This window comes from Polypterus senegalus, chromosome 7 (genome assembly GCF_016835505.1).
Source record: "Polypterus senegalus isolate Bchr_013 chromosome 7, ASM1683550v1, whole genome shotgun sequence".
Classification (NCBI taxonomy): Eukaryota; Metazoa; Chordata; class Cladistia; order Polypteriformes; family Polypteridae; genus Polypterus; species Polypterus senegalus.
In genome coordinates, this window is record NC_053160.1 from 166,492,121 (window position 1) to 166,516,842 (window position 24,722).

The window sequence follows — 24,722 nt, forward strand, 5'->3', positions numbered from 1 at the left end:
TAAAGTTCAATCAGGTGCAATTGTTTCCAAGGATCTAAAATACGAAACAAAAGGTTGCCAGACCTTCAAAAACCCATCAGCCCTCCCTCTCAGACTAAACTTGATTTTTTCAAGTTTTAAAAAGAACATAAAGTCCTTCAGCCAGCGGGCTATGGTCGGGGGATGCGGAGCCTTCCAGGACAATAATATTCTACGTCGTGCTAACAGTGAAGTGAAAGCGATTGCATTCAATTGTGTACTATTAAAAGACGTATCATGATCTCCAGGAACCCCAAATATAGCGATCAAAGGACAGGGTTCCAGTCGGATTCCAAAAACATGAGAAATAATGTCAAAATAGGAGGTCCAGTATAACTGGATTTTGGGGCAAAGAAAAAACATGTGGCTTAAATTGCAGGGAGAGGAGTTGCATCGGTCACATAGGTCAGGAACATTGGGATACATTTTTGATAGTTTAGACTTTGACCAATGTAGCCTGTGTACTACTTTAAACTGAATAAGAGAAAGCCTTGCACAAGATGAGGAAGTACGAATCCCCTTAACTACACTATCTCTGAAGTCCAGACCCAACTCCTCTTCCCAATTTGAAATAGTTTTACTGTCAGAGCAACTGTCCATTGAAAGAACAGTATTATATATTTGCGAGGTAAGAGATTTCTTATGTGAAGAAAGTTCAATAAGTCTTCCCAAGACTGTTTAGGTGGGCGAATGGGAAACTCAGAAAAATAGTGGAAGCACAGTGTCTAACCTGAAAATAACGAAATAAATGAAATGAAGGCAAACCATATAGGGACGACATATCCGTAAAGTTAAGAAAGATATTATCCTTATAAAGATCGGAAAAACATGTAATGCCCTTTTTATCCCATAAATTAAACGCAGAGTCTAAAAGGGAAGGGGGGAAAAGGTGATTATTACATAGTGGGGCCAAAGCTGAAGCAGAAACAGATTTGAAGTGGCGTCGAAATTGATGCCATATCTTAAGAGAGTGAAGTACAACAGGGTTATCTGTATATTGAGTAAGGGATACAGGGAGGGATGAAAATAATAAAGCGGGGAGAGAGGTTGAAAAACATGATTGAGCTTCTAGCTGACACCAAAATGCCTGAGGATCTTTTAGCCAATAAATGTATTTTTGGATGTTAGCTGCCCAATAATAAAACATCAAATTGGGTAAAGACAGACCTCCACTGAGTCGGCACTTTTGTAGCAATGGTTTGCAATTTTGGGAGACTTACCTCTCCATATGAATGAGGAGATCATTTGATCAATAGATTTAAAAAAAGATTTGGGTAAGAACAAAGGAATGCACTGGAAAAGGTATAAAAATTTGGGTAAAACATTCATTTTAACTACATTAACCCTGCCCAATAGAGATACCGGCAAATTAGCCCATCTTTGAAAAGCTGACCTTACATGAGACAGTAGAGGAGTGAAATTAGCAGCCCGTAGAGCCTTAGGTGAGCTAGTCACATTCACTCCCAGATACTTGAAACCAGTATAACTCAGGTGAAAGGGAAGGTCAGTCTGTCTGAGCAGCTGCAGCTTTGTTTATAGGCAAGCATTCACTCTTTTGAATGTTAAGTCTATATCCAGAGAAGAAACCAAAATCTTTTAGTATTTCCATAACATGTGCTAGGGAATTAGTCGGGTTTGTGAGATACAGAAGTAAATCATCTGCATACAAGGCCACCCTGTGTTCTATATTTCCACGAGTCACGCCTTGGAACAAAGAGGAAGTCCTGAGAGCTATCGAAAGTGGCTCTATAGCTAAAGCAAAAAGTAAGGGGGAGAGAGGGCAGCCTTGACGTGTGCTACGGGATAGAGGAAAAAAGTCAGATTTTATGTTATTGGTACAAACAGAAGCTAGGGGGGAAGTATACAAGAGACGAATCCAAGAAATAAATCTATCGCCAAAGCCAAATTTCTTCAGGACTGCAATGAGGTACTCCCACTCCACTCTATCAAATGCCTTTTCAGCATCCAATGAAATGACCACTTCAGGAGAATACTATGATGTTTGGAGTACAATATATTAAAGAGGGTGCGAATATTAAAAAAGGAGTGTCTTCCTTTGATAAAACCTGTCTGCTCATCTGAAATAATAGATGGGAGGACTCCTTCTATGCGAGAAGCTAACAGCTTGGCCAGAATTTTCACATCCACGTTAAGAAGGCTTATGGGTCTGTAAGAAGCACAAAAAGTCGGATCCTTCCCTTCCTTAAGTAATAGTGAGATAGAGGCCTGTCTCAGCGTCATGGGGAGAGAACCTTGCTCTAATGATTCCTCAAAGACAGACAAGAGTAATGGGGCTAATTTGGGATAAAATTTCTTATAAAAATCTGAAGAGAATCCGTCAGGACCAGGGGATTTACCCGATTGTAAGGATTTAATCGAAAATATGACCTCATCCAAATTAAGGGGCATCAATTTCTACTGCTTTAACTGCCTCAACTGTGGGGATAACTAAACTGTCAAGAAACTGCTGCATATTTCCTGAGTTGGGAGGAAACTCTGAGGTGTAAAGACTGGTATAAAATGCCTTAAAGACAGAGTTAATTTCAATTGGGTCAGACGTCAAAGTACCTGATGTATTTTTTATTTGCATAATGTGACGGGCAGCATTATGATGCCTTAGTTGATGAGCTAACAAACGAGAAGCTTTCTCCCCGTATTCATAATAGTTACCACGAGACTGTAATAACAGCTGCTCCACCTCACTCGTTGACATCAAGTCAAACTCAAGTTGCAAGTTAAGACGCTGCTTATATATTTCTGGAGAAGGCTTCAGGGCATACTGGTGATCAAGTTTAAGAATTTCTGTAGATAGGTCTTTTAGTCTGGATTTCTTAGATCTGGACAGATGAGATGCGTATGAGATAATCTGGCCTCTTAGATAAGCCTTAAGAGTCTCCCATAATAAGGAATTTGAGATGGTATCTGACCTATTCGTAATTAAAAAGTCATCAATGGAAACAGAAATATATTCACAAAAGGCCGGGTCTGAAAGAAGCAAGGAATTGAGCCTCCAAGCGGGTCGAGCTGTATGGTAGGTGGACAAAGCGATGTCTATAGCCAAAGGCGCATGATCTGAAATAACAATTGGGAGATACTCAGAATTATGGATTTTTGAAATTAAAGAGTCATTAATAAAAAAATAGTCTATACGAGAATATGTGTGATGAACATGGGAAAAAAAAGAATATTCTCTGGCTTGTGGATTATGAAATCTCCATGGATCAATGTATCCATTTTGAGTCATGAAGTCTGAAAATGACCTTGACATGGCAGATGGGGCTTTTATGCTGGAGGCAGATCTATCTAGTACTGGATCAATAACACAGTTTAAATCCCCCCCAAAGATCAGAAGGTGTGTATTCAAATTGGGGATCATCCTCAAAAGGTTATTAGCAAATTGGCGTTGTCAAAGTTTGGGGCATAAACATTCACCAAGACAATAGGATTGTGCAGGATAGTCCCTACAATAATTAAAAATCTTCCATTTTTGTCTGTTATCGTCTCGGAGCGAGAACTGTATTTTATTACTAATTAAGATTGAAACACCTCTTGCTCGGGAATCAAAGCTGGAATGAAAGACGTGACCTATCCATGGCGTTTTAAGTCTGTTCTGATCCTTAATACGCAAATGAGTCTCTTGAAGAAAAATAACATCTGCTTTGAGACGCTTTAAATGAGTGAGAACTCTAGATCTCTTGACTGGACCATTCATGCCCTTCACATTCCAGGACAGAAACCTAATCGGGCTCCCCATAATGTTACTGTCAACCATATTGTTTTTTTCCAAGCGACGTTACTGTACAGCTATAGTACCGAATTGGAAGGAAAGAATAGAGCAAACATTGCAACACATTAAGCACCGACACTGTGAAGGAAATGACACACTGCAATCCAAATAAAACCAAGTAAATGAAAAGAAGCAAAGGAAAACAAACAAAACACATAAACATGGGCCTGAACCCCCCCCACCCCTCACCCTCTTAGTCCCTTCCCCAAATGAAGAAGACAGCAGCATAATCCAAACATCTAGAACCTCCTATCTAGGACTCCCACCACACTATCCACATAACATTATAAAAAAAAGAAAAGAAAAAAGTAACCTCACCCGGTAAGATGAACATACCAGTCTAGAGAATAAAACAAACACCTCAAAACCAGCAGAATGTCCTCAATGATTAATTAAAACCATTAATTCAGTGTCACATAGAATGAGCCCTGCAACCGTGCAGATAAAGGATCATTGAGGTGAAAAATAATTACTTGTCTCTGCACAAATCTTGCACAAATTTGTCGGCGTCTGACGCAGATTGCAGCCATTTTCTCTCTCCGGTCGGCAGAACGATGCGCAGTTTAGCTGGATAAAGAAGCGCAGGTCGGTATCCCCTCTTGTAGAGCTCTGCCATGGCCTCCTTGAACCTCACGCGCTGCCTTACCACTTCAGGGGTGTAGTCCTCGTAAAACCGAATCTTATGGCCGTTATAGACCAGGTCATCTCTCTTACGTGCCTCGCGAATCACCAGATCCTTTATTTGGTAGCGATGAAAACGAAGGATAACCGGCCGGGGTTTCCCCCCGGCGGCCGGCTTGGGAGCTAGGCTCCGGTGTGCCCTGTCCAGCTCCGGCGGCGAAGTAAGCACCTGCGATCCAAGGACATCGACAAGGAGTTGAGAGAAAAAAGTAGTAGGGCGTGGACCCTCAATAGCTTCGGGTAAACCCACAATCCGAATATTATTGCGTCTGCTGCGCCCTTCTAGATCTGCCATCTTGGATTTTAACCACTCGTTATCTTTTTGGAGCGCAGAGCATTCCGCCTTGATCTGGTCTAAACGTTGATCAAAATCGGTATGAGCAAGCTCGAGAGAACTAATACGCAGACTATGGTCGTGTACTGCAGATTGAACACTGTCCAGTTTAGACGATAAGTTCTCAAAAGAATGCTTAAAGTCCGCAGACAGCGCAGCTCTGTGATCTTCTAGCAAAAGGCTAATCTGCGCCATAGTTGCAGGAGCCGACGGCGGTGAGTTTTCTTGGTCTCGTTCGGATTTATCCTTCGATTTAGGCATTCTACAGCTGGATTCAAAGTAATACACGTAAAAGTTCCTAAATCTGGGTTTCAGAACAAAAAGTGTGAGGTTTGTAAGATAAATATAGTACAGTGTAGCAGCGCGAGCCGAATACACGTCTACTCAGTAGACCACATCCCGGAAGTTCTCCACAAATCACATTTTAAATTAAACGTAGCCTGGTGCTCGGGTTTCCTCCACAGTCCAAAGACCTGCAGGTTAGGTGGACTGGCGACCCTAAATAGGCCCTAAGGGTGTGATTGCCCTGTAATGGACTGGCACCCCGTCCAAGATTTGTTCCTGTCTTGTGTCCCACGCCAGCTGGGACCCCAGGACTCTAATTTAGGACTAAGCAGGTTAGAAACTGACCGACTCTGACATTAAGACTGGCTGACTGAGGCTGCAGGTGGTTAGCAGAATGTTCTAACAATCTGGGCTTCATAAATGAAGACATTTTAAGACACTAATGAAAGAGTTTCCTAAAAAATGGAGTGAAGGTCAACAGAAAGTCTACTCGACAGACAGACAAACAGACAGTGGTCCTTAAAGGCCTGGAGGGAGCGTCGACCTCGTCGAGAGGGTTACTTACCTCGGCAGTGACAGTCATGTCTCTGGTGACTCTTTCTATGAAGTCAGTATTTGGGTCGGGGGGAGTGTGTAGTGCCTATCTATCTCTGTAAAAGGACGAAGGTCCAAGTCTTTAGAGTCCTGGTGCTTCCTGTCTTGCTATATGGTTGTGAGACATGGACGCTCTCTAGTGACCTGAGATGAAGAATGGACTCCTTTGGTATTGTGTCTCACTGGAAAATCCTGGGGGAGCGTCAGTTGCGACACTACGGCCATGTGGCTCCATTCCCTGAGGGTGGTCCAGCTCACAGGACCTTCATTGTTGAGGACCTGAGTGGCTGGACCAGGCCAAGGGGTCACCCACATAACACCTGGCAGAGGCAGATAGATGGTCGTTTCCAGAGGGTGGAACTGGATCGTGTGTCTGCCTGGGTGGTTGCCAACCGGGATCCTGAGTTGCTTTGTCGTGTGGTGGGTACCAATGTGTGCTCCTCACCCTGACATATATCAGCAGAGAGATGGTTCTAGGAGTATAAAGTGGCACAGTTAGTCAATTCCTAAGATATCCCTACTGCCCATGCTTAGCATCGTCCTGAAAATGGACAAACCATCATCACAGACCCCCTGAAACATTGTAAGACCTCTGTAATGTTCTGTCGGCTTCATTGGTTGTGTCCACGAGTTGAGGACCCCAAGATTCCTGGAACTGTAAAAAAAAAAAACCTTCTTATAAAACTTACAGCAATTCCCTTTTGGTCACCTTCAGAATATTTTCCTGGACATGCAGTTTGCCATTCCTGTTGACATTTCCTCCACTCATTTGTTCTTACCATGTCCAGAGCCGCCAGCGTTGTTTCCTGATTCTCTTCCATGGAAGCAAATCATCTTCCCTCCTGGCTCAATTTTTATTTCAGGTACAAAAAGAAGTCACAGCGCGACCTGGTGAATATCGGGGGTACAGTGACAGGCTTGTGGTGGGCTGGCGCCCTGCCCAGGATTTGTTCCTGCCTTGCGCCCTGTGCTGGCTGGGATTGGCTCCACCTGACCTCCGTGACCCTGTGTTAGGATATAGCGGTTTGGACACTGACCACACTGTTGATGGTCATAAACTCTTTGACCGATAATGTGGGGTGTGCAGGTGTGTAGAAATACATCAGCAGCTCCTACCACCTCAACTGGAGTGGCCAGTGACAAGTCTACCTCTGACCATCAGTGTGGACTCTCCATTACTGGAGACCAAGTAAGGAGACAACTGAGAAAAGCTACACACAGGAAAAGCTGTGGAACCGGATGGAGTCGGTCATTGGGTTCATAAGACCAGTGCTGACCAGCTCTGTGGTGTCCCCCGTCACCTATTCAGTTTGTCCCTAAGGCTTCAGAAAGTGACACTGCTGTGGAGAACATCCTGCATTGTTCCTGTTCCAAAGAAGGCAGGCGCCTCTTCACCTAATAACTACAGACCAGTGGCACATCTCCTGTCATGAAGACCTTAAGAGAGGCTGGTCCCATATTATACGAATCCTCTTGTGGGAGACCACCTGCACCCACTGCAGTTTACCTGCTGAACAAAGATTGGAGTGGAGGAGGCAATGATCTGTCTGCTCCACAAGGCTTATTCTCATCTGAGCAAAGCTGGCGACACGGTGAGGATGATGTTTTGATTTCTCCAGAGCCTTTAGCACCATCCAGCCATTCCTGTTGAGCAGTAAACTTAAGAGACATGCCGGCGGACGTTTCTGTGGTATCCTGGATAATGGACTATCTGACGGGCAGAGCGCAGTTCATGAGGTTCAAACACTGTGCGAGCAACACTGGAGCACCACAAGGAGCAGGCCTTTCTTCTTCTCTCTTCACTCTGTACACCTCCGACTGTAAATGGAACAGCAGGTCAGGTCAGGTTAGGTCACGGGGAGGAATTCTCAGATGATTCTGCACTTTTGGGGTGTATTGATAAAGGGGATTGGGGGAGAAGTTTGTGTCTTAGTGCAGAAAAAATGGCATCAGCAAAACCACCAAAGAGCCTCTACGTCCGGTCACCACTCAAGGAGTGAATGTACAGGTGGTCCAAGTGCTTAGGGGTCCACATTAAGGACACGTTGGGCAGGTCTCAGATCACAGAGGAACTACAGAACAAAGGGCGGGCAGAGCAGGCTATTTTTTTTAAGAGGCTGTTCCTTCAATGAGGGAGGTGACATCCTTCACATCTTCTACAACTCTGTGGTGGCCACTAAGATTTTCTAGTCTGTGGTGTGCTGGGCTGGTAACGTCACTCAAGAGAGGCCCACCGAATCAACAGGCTGATTAAAAGGGCAGGCTCAGTTATAGGACACACTTTGGACCCCCTGGATGTCGTAGCAAAGGAGAGAATGCTGCACATCTTCACTCTGACACACCAACACTGAGGACTTTCAGACAACAGATTATTCAAGCAGAAGTGTGTCAAGAAACACTAAGGGGGGCTTCTTCATACCAACAGCAATACGTCTGCATAATATCCCGACTGGGACTGCCAAGTCAGAACTTTTTATTTCTTTTTAATTTTCTTGCTTTCTAGCCATTCTGCCAGGTGTTTGGACCATGCTGTGTGTGTACATTTATTTATATATTTTTTTAAAATAGCTTTGCCCCCTGGGGACAAATAAAGTTCTATCTATCAGAATCCAATTTTAAACGCGTCACGTCTCTGGGGGTTTCTTCTTGATGCTTTGCTGTAGATGCCTCAGCAGTTCAGTGTCACCTCAGTGATTAACTTTAAGTTCTTTATCAGCAAGTCCTTCAGTGTTGACGGATGTGAACATCACTGTCTCTTGAAAATCTGCCCTGGTGGTTTAGAAAAAAACCCAAAAAATGCCAAAGTCACCTGCACGACCGACCGAATGAACAGCAGACTTTATAAACTCGGCACAATGCCCCTCGGTTGACTGATCACCAGCCTGTGGGCATACGATATGTGGCGGCATATTAAATACCTACGCCTTACTCTGTGCCATTGACAGATTCTGAAAAGAGTTGTGTTCCCCCTCATAAATGGCAGGAAGTACTCCTTTTATCTTTTTGCCTCAACATCTCTGCCATGGTTAGTTACTGAGGACGAACAAACTGGTTGCAGTTTACAATTCTAAAATATAATATTCTCAGAGACCACGTGTCCCCTGCTGGATGCAAATGGCAAGTCTTTGCATTTAAAAATAACGTCTCAATAACAGCTGACATTTTCAGTGATTCCCACGACCCTGAATTGAGTTAACCAGACTTGAGAATGTTATGTTATGTTACGTTACAGACATGGACAAATGTGTTGGCACCCTTAGAGCTCATTGAAAAAGTGATGAAATGAAAAGCAACTGTCCAATATACGAGGTGAGACACAAAGAGAACTGGACTGGGCTCGGGGCTTTCCTGGAAAACCGTCTGGAGGTCGGCTGGACGTGAATCATAGAACTATGTCCCCTCTCAAACCGCAGACCGGCTACGTATATCCTGTGAAGAGCCCAGTCGGTATCTGCACAACAATCGCTACGCGAGTTGCCCCGATAATGTCGGGTGAAAAAATCAAACAGCGAATCAACATCAAATATTTCTCACGAAATTGAACAAAACGGACACAGAAACTTACGAAAGGATAAAAACAGTGTATGGTGATAACAGTTTGTCTTGCACACAAGTTTTTGAGTGGCACAAACGTGTCAAAGAAGGACAAGAAAATGTGGAAGATGTTAAATGCCCAGGTCGCCCACGCTGATCTCGGACAGATGAAAACATCAAGACGGTGAATCAAGGTTGTTCAAAATGATCGCACTGCTTTTTCCGTAAAGCACTTACAGTATGACTGACAAAAACATTCCTGTCCTCGCTCCTCCTCCCTATTCACCCAGTTTAGCTCCATGTGATTTTTTTTAACTTGTTCCCGAAAATCAAAAGTGACCTGAAGGGAACACACTTTTCTTCAATGGATGGAAGTGAAGACAGAAACGGCAACCCTGTTGAAGAGCCTCAAGCAAGAAGACAATGGAAGATACGTATGGATTGGTTTAGAGATTGGGAGGCAGGGGGAATAGATAGAAGGGGACAATGTAATTCAGAAATAATTGTGTCTCACCTCGTATACCTGCATGGCTTTGATCTGTCATCATGTAAAGCAAAGCAAGTGTGAAAAGAGATCAAGTTTTGCTTATTCCACAAAGATATTCTAAAATGGCCTGGACACATTTGCTGGTACCCCTAATTACCATCACACATATCTCCAATTGTGCAATCAGCCATTCAGCCTATTTAAATGGAGAGAAGTAGTCACTATGCTGTTTGGAGTGTGTCCCATTCTAAACATGGACCAGAGAAAGCAAAGGAGAGAACTGTCTGAGAAAATCACAAATAAAATTATAAACAAGCATGTTAAAGGCAAAAACTATAAGACCATCTTCATGTTCCTGTGACAACAATTGGAAATATTATTAAAAAGTTTATGGTCCATGAGACTGTAGCCAACCTCGCTGAATGACCCCAGAATGGGCATAATGATAATGAGAATGATACACCAAAAGCCAAGGACAACTTCCAAAGAGATGTAAGTTGAACTAAAAGGTTAAGAACCATGCGACAGTGGGCTTAATGGATGAGGACTCCACTGTTGAAAGAAAAACATTAAAAAGCCACACTGGAATTTGCTAAGATGCATATTGACAAGCCACAATGCTTCTGGGAAAATGTCCTTTGGACAGATCAGACAAAACTAGAGCTTTTCTGGGAGGTCACATCATCTCTATGACCACACGAAAAAAAAAAGCTTTCAAAGAAAAGAACACCAAATTTACTGAGAAACATGGAGGACACTTGCTTATTTTTTGGGGACTGCTTTATTGTGTCTTGCACAGGGAACCTTGAGTTTGTGTAGGGAACAACAAAATCTCACAACTATCAAGGCATTCTAGAGCAAAACATACTGCACAGTGTCAGAAAGCTCTGTCTCAGTCACTGGTCATGGATCCTCCAACAGAATAAGAACAAAACATTTCAAACTAAACTATTCTGAAGTGGCCTTCTATAAGCCCCAATTTGAATCCTACTGAACATCTATGGAAAGAACTGAAAACTGCAGTCTGGAGACAGCATCCTTCAAACATGACACAGTTGGAGGAATTTGCTTAGGAAGAGAGTGGGCCAACCTACCTTTTGACAGGTGTAAAAGTTTCATTAAGAGCCATAGGGAATCACTTGTTTGCAGTAATTGCCTCTAAAGGTTGTGCAACAAAATATTAGGTTAAGGGTCTCATCATTTTTGTCCATGCAATTTTCAATTGCGTTATTATTTGAAATATTTTGTTGAATCAAAACTCAAAAAAAAGTGACTTTTGCTGAATAAAGTAAACAATAGGTGCCAATTACGTTTGTCTGTTTCAAGTTATCATATCAAATTTGATATACTGCGATATAGAGTGGTACCTCGGTTCACGAATGTCTCGGTACACGTACAACTCGGTTTTACGACCAAAAAGTTCGCCAAACTTTTGCCTCGGTTTACGACCACACACTCGGTATACGAACAAGCCAGTTTCCCTTTCGGTTTGTGCGCACCGATGATTTCTGCATATGTTGCATTGTTCTCGGTCAGACGTGAGTTCTTTACCTGTGATCTCTTAGTGCTCTACGGCATTTCGTGTGCTTTTGCAGTTAACCATGGCTTCTAAGCTCTGTAACGTCCTCTCCTCACGTCATGCCAGAACTCGACTCATGCAAGGTTCGTTTTCTTGGTGGTTTATGATTAGTTTTTGTATTACAGATTTTTCAAATGTTCATTTTTCGGTTTGTAGCGTGAATTGTTGCAGTGTTACTTTTCTTGGTTGTTTATTAAGTTACGGATTTTTCAAATGTTAATTTTTTTTCCCTGTGCTTAAAACTCATTAAAAAGTGTTTACAGCGATCGGGTTGTAAGGCTATTAGCGTGAACTCCTGCAATGTTACTTTCTTGGTTGCTTGTGGTTGGTTTTTAAATAAAGTTCAGATTTGTTCAAATATTCCTATTTTTTTTGCCCCTGTGCTTAAAACTCATTAAAAAAAAGTGTTTACAGTGAGCGGTTCATAAGGCTCTAGCGCGGACTCTTGCAGTGTTAGTTTTCTCTGTTGTTCAAGGTTTTCTCGGTGTTATTGAATGTTTTTACATTTAGTTTACTATTAGATGTGCATTCTATCGTATAGTTAACTACAGTTCGTACGGTCTGGAACGGATTAATTGTATTTACATACAATCCTATTGGGAAATTGCTTCAGTTCACAACCAAATCGGTTTACGACCAGAGTTTTGGAATGAATTATGGTCGTGAACCGAGGTTCCACTGTACTTTTATTTAAATTCAGCTTAAAAGAGTGGAAAATTGCCACAGTAAACAAGGCCTCACGTCCCAAACCCAGATAAATGGGGAGGGTTACGTCAGGAACAGCATCCGGTGTAAAATTTTGCCAAATCAATATGCAGACAACAATTTTGGATGATCTGCCGTGGCAACCCCTAACGGGAGCAGCCAAAAGGAGAAGAAGAAGAAGATGATGAGTCATATCAGTTGTGGCATATGAACTAGTACAGTCAAGTCAGTTTGTGTCTAGCAGTCGTCACCGAGTTCAGTCATGATGACACAAATCGACAGTGAATCGATAAACTGATGTCAATCAATATAGAAACCACAAAAGACATTAAGAGTAACATTTTAGGCTATCGTAATATGGTACAGAAAATAAGAAATATAACCTTAGACAAATGGAGCAGATCAGTTCAAAGCACTGGGCAGGATATTATTTAGGTCTACATGAAGTCACTTTTTCACTCTCCTGGCACACTACTGGCACTTTAGGGACTTATGGGCTGGCTGCAAGTGACATCTCAGTGTCCATCCATTTTCTTAACCTACTTGATCTGTTAGGCTGTGGAGATTCAGAAAGCAAACACAACATAAAATCAAACCAGGCAGGCACTCAAGTTAAGGGCAGCGTGAGGAAAATTGGAGAAGCGTCAGAAGAATGTCTTTAATAAGGCACAAAAGGCTCAACACCCCGAGTTATCAGACATCACTTGCAATGTACAAAATGTTCAGGAATACAAAACAAAACAGATTGACTTTGGCTAATGCACACTAGCGTCACCAGGAATTTTAAAATCAACATTTTTTTTTTTTTTTAATAGTAGATGAAAGAAGCAAGCCCTCGACAAGTAGCAGAGGTGCTGTGCTGACATCAGGTGGGATTTTCAAACAGAAAGCTGGACACCACATAACAGAGATGAACAAAACATTAAAAAAAATAAAACAGGAGACAGGCAGCTCAGTACTTTATGAACAGAAAGAAAACCCCCTAAGATTTTATGCTGATTCAATTCTTTCAAAATACATCTTATCAAATTAGAAATTCAGCATTTTATCTAAAATGATGCCCTGTGTGGAGTACCCTGGTCACAGCACACCTTCTTTTCCTGGAATGCTGAATAAGGTACATCAGGTGGGACCTCAAATTGATCTTCGTTACTACTTCATTGATGTCCTCAGCTCAACGTTTATGAACTGACCTCTGTGATTCAGACAAATGGCTGTTTAGTTGGCTTGAATCTGAAGACCCAGACAGCCAGTTCATCACCATGATTTGGGCTTTGCCCTGAAAATCCTGATAGTATAATTCACAATGTCGGTGATCTAAAGAAGATGTCCCTGGACTGGTGGCCACAAATCGGCCACCATTGACATCAGTTAGCTAGTACACTTCACACTGTGTCTTCTGATTAACAGAAGAATAAGCAAGATTACAAAATGAAAATGGTGATAAATAACAAATACTAATTATTACAGCAAATCCTCGCAATCTGCAAATTCCACTCCCACAGATTTTATAAAAGTATAATCCATTTTGCAAGACACCTGTGGTCGACGTGCTTCTATTCATGGCTATGTGTAGCAGTAAAAAAAAAATTCTGGGAGGCCCATCAACACAGCAGTGACCCAAACTCCACCAAGGGAAGAGGAGATCTTGTTCTCACGACGTCTCCACGCTGTTACGATAAGATTTCAAGGCGAGATTCAGGTTCATGAAGTTAATTTTTATTACATTCTGCTTTTAAAGTATGTTTTCACGTTTTATGTCAGACTTCTTTTATGCAAGAGATTTTTAAACTACTGTATTCATTTTATTGTTGCATTTTGATGTTAAAGTGCGCTACTCACATTTTAAATTTGAATTCTTTTATGCTTTTACATTTTTCATTTTTGTTAAAAACAAGATCAAAATACCTTCATATAAACCTTACAGGAATGGCACAGGAAATTATGTGTTTATGGTAAAGGTTAGCAAACGTTTATAGTGAATTGGGTCTGCTGGATCCTAAACCCATTTTTACCCAGGAAAGTGGATAACGAGAATGGACTGTGATATTAATAAGGAATAATCAATAATTTGATTTATGGGCTTAATTTTTCATTTTGATGATTTCTGTGATATGTTGTAATGGTCTATTAGTTTTAACTTATCCAAATCAAATTCAATGAACACAATGTTGTGATGAGGAAGAATGATTGATTCATCCATCCATCCTCTTCTGCTTACCCGAGGTCGGGTCGCGGGGGCAGCAGCTTGAGCAGAGATGCCCAGACTTCCCTCACAATGATTCAATGTTTTGAAATAAGTAAAAAAAATGTGACGCCTCTATTTTTTTTTCCCATTTTCTAGGTATATAATCTAACTGATTGCCATATGCACATTGAGCTGCATTAAATATTCAATGTACAAAATGTGCTACATAAATAAATGTCACAGTTGTTACGACTGCTGTCTGTGCTGCTGTGGCACAACCTACAACTGCTTCAGCTGCTAATTCAGTCAGTGATGCTTTATTGCAGTTTTCAACTGAATTAATGTTGTCTATTTAATCCTGCTTACTGCTATCCAATGTGCTGACTTCAATGTGGTTTGACTCCTTAATGTCATATTTTAGCTTTTCTATTCATTTCCCGTGTAACATTTCAAGTTTCCTCAAAGTAACGTTCTGTATGTAGGACATGGCCTATCAAGAAATGGCTACTCCTCCGACTCCTTCTTCTTGCATTTGCTCATCAATTGTACTTGCAGTCCTAGCAAATTTTTAATTTTTAAATCTTTTTGTAGTCTGTTTAAGATTCTAAAGCATGTGACAATGTCAATGATGGCGTAGCAAACACCACCCGCATAGTTGTAGACAGTTGCACTCATGTCTGTGTATGGCCTGCTGCAACTTTATCTTAATCCAGAATTATATGCCTGGAAATATATTTTTCTTGCTAATTAAGTTAAAATTTTTTGTTTGGATGATCCTCTGTGACTGCCAATGCGTTAACTTATTTGGTCTAATTACTGGAATTAGCTGTGCTTGCCCTCCATGAAGTGTGCTTCAATTGCTCTATGTAATAATGTAGGAAAGCCCATAAGTGAGAAGTACTACAAATGCGGTGATGGACAGTGTTTCCATAACTGCATAAAATGAAAGCAAAAGTCTGTGCCTGCACAAAACCTCACAGAGACTCTCTAGACTTGTGCGTTTTAGAATGTCTGTGGACTCCCTCTCTTGTTGCATTATCCATACATTTGTTCCAATTAACAATTAATCAAGCAGTAAATAAACACATTATTACAACTTTCTTGAAGTATGCTCAGGTGATGCATTAGCACTTCATGTTGGTCAAGTGTGTCATAATTAAGAAAATATAGGATTTCAGCTTTATTTGTAACAAAAGAAAATAAATTGGGAATTAAAGTAATGCACATTGGGGATAAAGAGTGACGATGCAGCTAGCAAAGCAAATAAGGAAACAGACTGGCAGTCGTCTGCACGCTTTGGTAACAGCACCCTGAGAATGAAGAAGTGCATGAAACGGCATGTGTATCACAGTGCTAAAGAGGCATGTTTGCCAACTGGTACCCCAAGTTTATTTTTTTTTTTCTTCTTCTTAACCTGCTTGATTTGGAACGAGATCTGCAATATCATAAATTAGTACGTAAAGTAAAGCAGCATCATGGAAGAGCATCATTGCCTGACTGTTGAGTCTACCGCCATAGCTGACCTACTCTGACAGTGGATGAGCTCCTGTAAGGCTGTAAATGCTTGCAGACAATGAAGAGGAGCCGATTCAGCTTCTACTCTATTTGAAAAAGGAAAACGAGATAAAAGTTTATTTCCATGCTAAAAAATTAGGTGTGAATCACAGTGTTTTGGCCATATGGCTTTAATCAGGTGTGCGTCTTTTAATATGAAAACAGCCTTTGTCTGTGGCTACCATGAGGATTTTTGACCAAAATAGTTTAATTGTACAGATCATAAATTAAAAAATAAAAGTCCTGAGATTTCTTTTTCTCCATCATCCCTTCCAAGGCTGTCTACATCAAGATATCCTAGTTCTACTAAAATATTTAATAACTTCTTATTGGTTCCCCTGATTTACCCAACAGAATGTATAGGACTAAAATATATATATATATATATATATATATATATATATATATATAAAAAAATGTACAGTATATTCTGTCATCACTCACGTTTACTTTTTTTCACTGACCTCTTGCAGCATTTTCGGAAACAGAAAATGCAACATTTGTACGTGATAATCACTGAAGTAAGAATGCAAACTAAAAGGAATGCAATCACATCCAGGCAGTGGTACTGGTACCACGTGAGGTTGTGAGCTGCAGGCCTCAGGTGCTTGGCTCCCTTATGGCGCATTACAAACTCAATCCAAAACACAGCTGTGTCCAAAGGTTTCACTGGCTGGTCATGGTGTATCCTGGACAGCTTCATAGCACTTTCTTTATACCTGTTAAAGACAAATGCAAGAAAAGAAAAGTCAGGACAAACAGGTCACATGGTTTGAATATTCACATTAAGAGGAGAGCAGTAGTGGAACAGTGATTAGCACTGCCACTTTAGGGATCCAACGTGCTAGGGTTCAACCAGTGGGTGAAAATATAAAAAGATGTCTGGCCTTAAAGAGATTTCAGGTGTCCTCCCACATCCTCAAAGACAAATGTTAAAGGTTAACTGTTGCTCTAAACTGGCCCGGTGTTACGGCGAGGATGATTGCGTTTCCTGTCCAGGGCTGCTTCCAGTCCTCTGCCCAATTCTCCGGATTCCCTCATCTCTAAATGAATAAGCTGGCTTAGGAATGTTATATTTATTCATATTGAGATTGTTACCAGGGTTTATCCTACAGTATAGTGATCTAGAACAGAATTCCTAAACCTCTTCTATCCTGGCTATCCAAATCAGTGAAAGTCACATTCAGAAACAAATCTTTTAGTGAAATCCTTTCTTTTTTGGTAAACAGCCAAACTGCTTTCTAAGGTAAATGTTAAATAACTAATTTAATAAGCCACAGCCATTTAAATGATTAAATCTTCAGGTGGAATCCCTCCACCCAGTGCATCAAAGAGACACTTTTAACTCTAAAGTATGATGGGAAACCATGCTCTTCAATCATTAACTCACTTGTAGCACCCGTGAACGTATCAGTATCAAGAAATATATGCCAATTACCGTTTTTATTAGCACATACTGTACACAGTACTACTCTACAATCAAACTCGACTTGATGTTTTTTTGGAGGAAACAAGTGGATAGGACTGGCGAGCTTTGTTGGGCTGAATGGCCTGTTCTCGTCTAGATTGTTTTAATGTATTGTACAATCAGAGCTGCACAGAGGATGGAGGTGTCGCCTAATCAACAGCCAGGGCTGTTTCCTGATTTGCCCCCATTTCTACTAGAACAGGCCCCTGGGTCTCTGCAGCCCCGTTACTTATCTGAATTTAAAGAGGCTGCTACCACAGAACAAGCATACATTAAGACGTACAGCACAGATACACACATTTACACTTACGTTGGATTGTTTATCACAGTATTTAAGGCATCTACCAAATCTTGACTTGTCATGGTGTTGAAGTTGACAACAACTGCTGCGCCTTTAGCTTTCATGTGAACCATATTATCAGGCTGATCTCCAAACATTGGAATGCCAACCATTGGAATGCCATGGTAAATAGCTTCATAAATACCATTTGTTCCTCCATGGGTGATGAAAGCCCTTGTTTTTGGATGACCTAGTGAAACAGTAGAAAAATATCAGATTAACGACTAAGCCCCCTGAAGTCAAATATTGTTCTAAGTTATCCACAGGAGTATTATTTTGCCAGCCTTTGTCCACAAGGCACTGCAGAGAGTGGTATGGTCAGCTGAACACATCACCAGGTGGGTACTCACTAACATTTTCGGACCAGCGCAAAGAAAATCATCAGTGATATTCAGGAGGGGCTTCTTTTCACAATCCATTTACAATCTCAAACCTCTAAATGAGGACAGTGTCTAGAGCTGCATGATGCCCTATTTTTAATTGTTAATTATCCTATATTAAGTTACTTATTGATTTTATATTATTAATACAATGCTGTCATTGTACATATTGGCATTTACAGAGTTGAGTGTTTACTATTTATTGTCTTTTTATATTTTTTTAACGTATTGTCTTTGAGTTCAGCATCTAAGCCTTTCACTACGCATTGTACTTTCTATAATAGCATAAGAAAAATGAAATTTGGTTTGATTTTAAAATTACGATTGCTTAGATCACAACAGTACCTGTAAAGTGTTAAAAGCAGATCCATATTGACAAACTACTGTATATTAATAACTATTCAGGAAAGCCTTCTCCATCACAGAACAAACCCTGGACATACTGGAAGCTGCTGTGGAAAAGTGGATAGTGGCAAAAATTGGGTTCCATCACGAAAAATCCCCTCCATCCCATCTAGGAGGCACTCTCTTGGATCACGTTCATCTACAGGTTCATTCCACCGCAGTGTGCTAAGAAGTGTCTCTGCCCACTGCCATCACTCGTCAAGTTTTAATTTATTCATCGATTGGCTGTATTATCGGTCTTGTGAGTCTGTATCTTTGTCTCATATGTTTCTACTGCCGTTTGCATCTGCATTTCCCCCATGGGATTAATAAAGTTTACCTAATCTAATATTTTAAAGATTCAAATGCCATAATTATGTTGTGCAATTATTGCTCAGCACATAAAATGCCCCATCCCACCCAGGACGTCAAATGGCTTAAGCGTGTTTCAGAATGTTATGCCACATTAACCGCCCCTCGAGATGGCCTATAGCTTCTTGTTAAAAATGTTTACTTGCCGCATAACAATATCAATAGGTGAAATCCTCTGAAACGTCTTCTCCAATATTTTGACTTTTCTAAGTGACGTTAAGTTGCTCTGTTCCTTTTCAATATTCTTCACTTAAACACAAACTAAATAACCCTTTTTATGGTGCATTCTGAAACTGGCATTCCCAGCCAATAACCTTTACATTCAGTTCCTAATCTTATGATTTGATGTTTTAGCAATATTGTGTTTACTGGAAAAGTATGGTTGTGTTCATTTTGAAACAGAATACAGTATAAAAACAATACATGTAGTGCACTCATGCTAATGTATTTTTGAAAACTAACAAAATATATTTAAAAAGGCATTAATAAAAAAAACATTATTTAATATAGTACCTTTACGCCATGTCACAGCACTTTACCAGCACCAGCTATAGCATAAATATTTGCATTTATTTATTTTTTTTTAAACAAGAGCAAATAGTCAGGGAAGAAATGCCGGAGTGCATATGGGATTTTCACTTTGATTCTTTGGGTTTCATGCTTGGCACAAAATTCATTTCTTACTCCGTTTTACCATTTTATTTAAAATATACCAGGGAGTATAAAAATAAGTTTTCATTACAAATGTTTATACTTTTTTGAGTATTTTTGATTATGTCGAACTGCAAGTTAGAATAACAAATGCCACTACTGCTGCTTCCCCAGACAAAACGCCACCATAATACACCCAAAGACATTTAGACAAGTCTGAAATATCTGGGCTAATAAAAATCTGTTATTTAAAATGATAGAAAACTGCATGAATCAATGCTGATATTAAAACCAGAAATTCTACTTGTAAATGGAAACCCTGATAAACAGCATAAAAATAAAAGTCAATTCAGAGCCAGTGGAATGGTATCGATAATTGTCTAACAAGCTCTTTATTCAGCTTAATATAAGGGCAACGGCAGTATTATAGAGCAGAGGCACTCAGGCCGCAAAGGGCAGAACATCCAAAAATGGAAGAGCAAAGTATCTGGAGGCACCCATCAACAGAAAAGCCAATGAAACGTAAAAAGATATTTACAACTTCACTTACACTAGCTTTCATTAAAACACTTTTTACATAGTGAAAGCCATTCTGAAGCATTTAATATGGGACATACAATACTGAAAAGAAGATCTTTTTAAAGTACCATCATTGTGTCGCAGCTCTAGAGAACAGGATTCAATTCCTGTCTTTGCCATTATATTAGTGAGCAATCTGCATCTTCTTCCAGTGAATATATAGGTCTTCTCCAGATATGTTAGGTTAAATAGCTCAGTCCAAGGAAGTTCTGCTCAAGCTTTATAACGTGCTGGTGAGGCCTCAACTGGAGTACTGGGTGCAGTTTTAGTCTCCAGGCTACAAAAAAGACATAGCAGAGCTAGAGAAGGTCCAGAGAAGAGCAACTAGGCTGTGTCCAGGGCTACAGGGGATGAGTTATGAGGAAAAATTAAAAGAGCTGAGACTTTTCAGTTTAAGCAAAAGAAGATTAAGAGGAGACCTGACTGAAGTGTTTAAAATTATAAGGGGAATTTGTATGGTCGATCGAAACTATTACTTTGAAAAGAGTTCATCAAGAACTGGGACACTGTTGAAAGTTGTTAAAGGAAAATTTTGCACAAATATTAGGAAGCTTTTCTTTACACAGAGGACCACATACACATGGAATAAGTGACCAAGTAGTGTGGTAGGCAGTAGGCCTTTAGGGACTTTCAAAACTTGGCGTTATTTTGGAAGAATTAAGTGGATAAAATGGGCAAGCTTTGTTGGGTTGCATGGCTTGTTCTCAACTAGATTCTTCTAATGTTCTAGTATGGTTTTCTAAGATGTCTCAAATACACCAAAGATTTTTTTACTCTGTAAATCTAAATGTGCTCAGCATTAACAAGTGTGGATGTGTGTGATAGACTGGCATTAACATCCTAGGTTGTTCCTGTCTGTTGCCCTGTTCTGCCAAGACTAATGCAAATTAGTGATCTGAAATATCTATTTTACCTAATTACTGCAAAACATGGAAACTGTTGTTTTTTGGCTGTTCAAGCGACTTTGTTCAAAATTGTGTTTTTGGACAAGTTTTTATTACACAAAATGCAGCCACTGTTAGTTTTCTACAGCACCTTGTACCTATGTTAGCATTGTTAGACAGCACTTTTAAAAGCAATTAAGAATAAAAAAAAAAAACACAAATGTTATACTGGACCAGAAAGCCTCACCGAGAAGGTCATTTTGGGGGATCCAATTATACTGCCGAGTGTTGGGGGCCAATGTTTCTGGAGTCTCACCGCTGTACCTCCACAGAACCTGAACATTGAAAGAGAACATGTATTTAAGAATACACACAACAGTATACTGTAATTATCCAACATCCTTTCAGGCTTTCTAAGCTGACACATACAATTTCACTTTGAATTTCATTAGGCATCCCATTAATAACATTCTGCTGGTTAGGCTATCAAAGAGACAAGTATGAATCTCAACAATGTAATTGTTCTGAAAGACAAGGCCTATTCAAATTACTACACTTAATACTCATTTTATACATAGCTTTAATTTTGAGTTTTCACTTTAAAATTGATACTTTTTTTGTAATAAGACTTCTCATATTTTATTCTTTTGAGTGTTTAAGAATGAATATTGCCTATTGTCTAATTATTTAGATTTTATGATTTTTTATTTTATTTCAGGGGTCACCAGCTCCGGTCCTGGAGGACCACCATGGCTGCAGGTTTTCATTCTAACCCTTTTCTTAATGAGTGACCTGTTTTTGCTGCTAATTAACTTCTTTTCAATTCATTTTAATTAACTTGTTCTTGAAGGCTCAGACCCTTAAATTGTTTCTATTTCCTTAATTAGCAACCAAACAATGAGATACAAAATGAGCCGAAACAACTGGTGTCCATCATACAATATCTGAAAATAAAGAAAGATGAAGGTGTCAGGAATGTCGATCTGCTCAGGTCCCCAAAACATTTCACCAGTGCTCTTAGAAAGAGAAAATCAACAATTTCAGAAATGTGTGCTAATACACCATGAGAGCAGCAACAAGCCACAAAATTAAAGAACGGGCGTAATTAACGACAAGAACTGGCACCTCATTACGCAGCTGGTTGGAGTGAAATTGGTTGGAGTTTGAGGCCCTCACTTAGTTGGTCTTCTGTTGGCTCCCTCGCTTCACATTTCATTTCTGTTTGGATGTCGTTTAAGGAAAGAAGTGAAGAAATTCAGAGGAGGAAATCTTAAAAAAGCAATTCAATTAAAATGAATTCACAAGAAGTTAATTAGCAGCACAAACAGGGTACTCATTAAAAAAAGAGTTAGAATGAAAACTTGCAGCCATGGTGGTCCTCCAGGTCCGGACTTGGCGACCTCTGGGTTAATTGATTTGTGAAAAAATGTAAAAATGACTAGACTCATAGTGTCCTCAGTTCGGACAGTGTTGCTCAAATGAAATGAATGGTACAGGAGTGTACAGCTTAATTAGTTACCATCTAACATAAGATTCAAAGTGATAGTGTGACAAGAAGTGAAACTCCTTCTGCTTTTCTCTATGGTGGAAGATATCTTCTTTTGCTTTCCTTCTTTTGCTTTGGCTAACTTGGGATGAAACAATCTGCCCTGACATTCTACTATTGAGAGTTGGACAGCGCTGCCAGTCCAGTAAAGCAGGTAGCAAATACTTATAACATCTTTACCTTAAAAAGCTATTTAAACTATTATTACTTCTACTAATATTAATAATAAAATCCCTGTTTCTAGTGCTGACTTGCACCTGATACAAATGGCCTAATGTAGGCAACACTAATAGTCTATCTCTAGAACCCTGAGGCAGCTCCTGCCCACTGTTCACACTTCAGCTTCAGAAAGTGTTAAGAGCATACCAACATAAGAACTTTGACTAGTGTGCGGAGATCATTTCTAGCTCAATCAAGTTAATGTAGAAACCACAAAAGCAAGACTGTGTTTCAGGATTAGTATCATAGTCATCAAATACCTGGTCCATGGACAAAGAAAATCTCCACCCGTAGATTTCAGTTAATGGTGTAATTAAGCTCACATTTAGGAACTAATCATGGAGTCCATGCAAATTAATATCAGGGCATATTTAACCAAACCCACACTCATTCATAACTGAGTCAGCTTAAAATTTCCATGGGACCTACCTGTACATATCTGGTACATAAGAAGAACCTTGAGAAAAACCCCCTACAGACTACGTGGCATATCAAGAGGAGTTGTAACAGAAGGGCCCTCAAAACTAGTGCCAGAGTTGAGATTACAATTACCATTAGGCAGTACAAGTGCATTGGGGCTGATGGATTTTTTTGTAATTTCCAAAACAGAATCTTATCTAAGACAGCAAGTACGTAAGAAATTTGAATCAGCGTGCCAGTAGTCAACTACCTTTCAAAGAAAATGAAAGGAAAGCTTTTAGGTGCAACTAAGGAAAGTAGCACATGAGAGAATCCATCCATCCATCCAATTATCAAACCCGCTATATCCTAACTACAGGGTCACGGGAATCTGCTGGAGCCAATCCCAGCCAACACAGGGCGCAAGGCAGGAAACAAACCCCGGGCAGCAGGGTGCCAGCCCACCGCAGACATGAGAGAATGAGATGAGGAAATTTAAACACCTTAATTGATGCGAGCTAGAAATAAAGCTAAACAATACTGAGGTTGGGACATCTCATTTTAGAAATATGAAAGATGATAAAGGAGAGGTCGTATAAGCCTGCAATATGCTTGAGGAGAAAAAAGATTGTTTTATGAAACTTTATAAGGCACACAGTGACAGTGAAGGCTCAATTAGAGTTCCATGGTTCAGGTTGAAGTGCTAATTAGGCACTCAAAAGGTTTATGGAAAAAGTCATCAACAAAGAAGCCACCTGTGCTATCATTAAATGTTCAAAACATGAAGCCAGAAATGAATGTGTTTTACAACAATAAGCCTGAAACTTTTAATTGGGTTTTCTGTTTACACCCATGTCTTTAATATTATAGGGTTAATCTTTCCATCCTCAAATACTATACAGTTATGTTATTTAGACTAAGGTAAGAATGGACACTGCCACTTCTTGGTGAATGCAGTCCCTTCTGATTTACTTTAACTTTATTTCTGCATTTCTTAAAAACATCAATTACAGTGCAGGTGTCATGGCAAATAAAATTTGTATTTTTGAGTTACTGCTGATTTCAAATTCAGTTCATTTAAGTGTTAGGTTTGTGTGTTCTCAAAAAGTTCAACAAGGCACTTCTACCTGTTCAGGATAATATTTTGCTCCTTATGAGGAAACTCAGCCTCTTGCCTGCTGGATTAAGGAATGACTGGAACAATCCAGTTAAACAGTTGAATTATACTTGGTAATTTACAGCTTTACCCACCTTCTGAGGTATTTGCCCTAGAGCTGATGCTATCAAGTTTGCCTTTTCCCTGGTGAGATTTTTAATCATTGAGCCAAAAGTGAGCACCACGATGCCGTGATCTCCAGAACTTTGAACAAATTCCTCCATATCCTGAAAAATAAAATATTTCTTGCATGTTTAAATATTTAGGAACTTCTATATTTAGTGTAATGAATACAATTAAAATTATAGATAGGCAACTATTTGAAATCTGCTCATAAAGTTAAACCAACGTATAAAACAGAAAACAAAAATAACAGATTATCAGTAAATGGGTCTCATTTATTATTTTCCTAATGGCAAGGTCAAAAAGGTTTACTCATGCAGCTCAAATTAAATCATCTTTATATTTTAGTTGAGATTTTCGATATTAACACTCTTGGTGAATGTGACAGACAGACAGACAGACAGACAGACAGATAGACAATAAAATGCAACCATATCAGATTTCAACTGACAAGGTATGTATGGTTTCTGGAAAT

General features: G+C 39.9%; 1 protein-coding gene across 8 annotated transcripts in view; it reads right to left on the reverse strand.

Annotated features, from left to right (window-relative positions):
* Positions 1 to 12,637: 12,637 nt before the first annotated feature.
* Positions 12,638 to 24,722, reverse strand: part of LOC120532975 (UDP-glucuronosyltransferase 2A1-like) — a 133,647-nt gene continuing 121,562 nt past the window's right edge. For all 8 annotated transcript variants that reach the window (XM_039759530.1, XM_039759531.1, XM_039759532.1 and 5 more), the window contains 4 exons: positions 24,220 to 24,351; positions 21,052 to 21,139; positions 17,525 to 17,744; positions 12,638 to 16,465 (listed from right to left, as the gene is read on the reverse strand). In XM_039759530.1, coding sequence (XP_039615464.1) covers positions 16,183 to 16,465; positions 17,525 to 17,744; positions 21,052 to 21,139; positions 24,220 to 24,351 — 723 coding nt within the window. In that variant the 3' untranslated portion in view covers positions 12,638 to 16,182. The remainder of the gene's footprint in view (positions 16,466 to 17,524; positions 17,745 to 21,051; positions 21,140 to 24,219; positions 24,352 to 24,722) is intronic.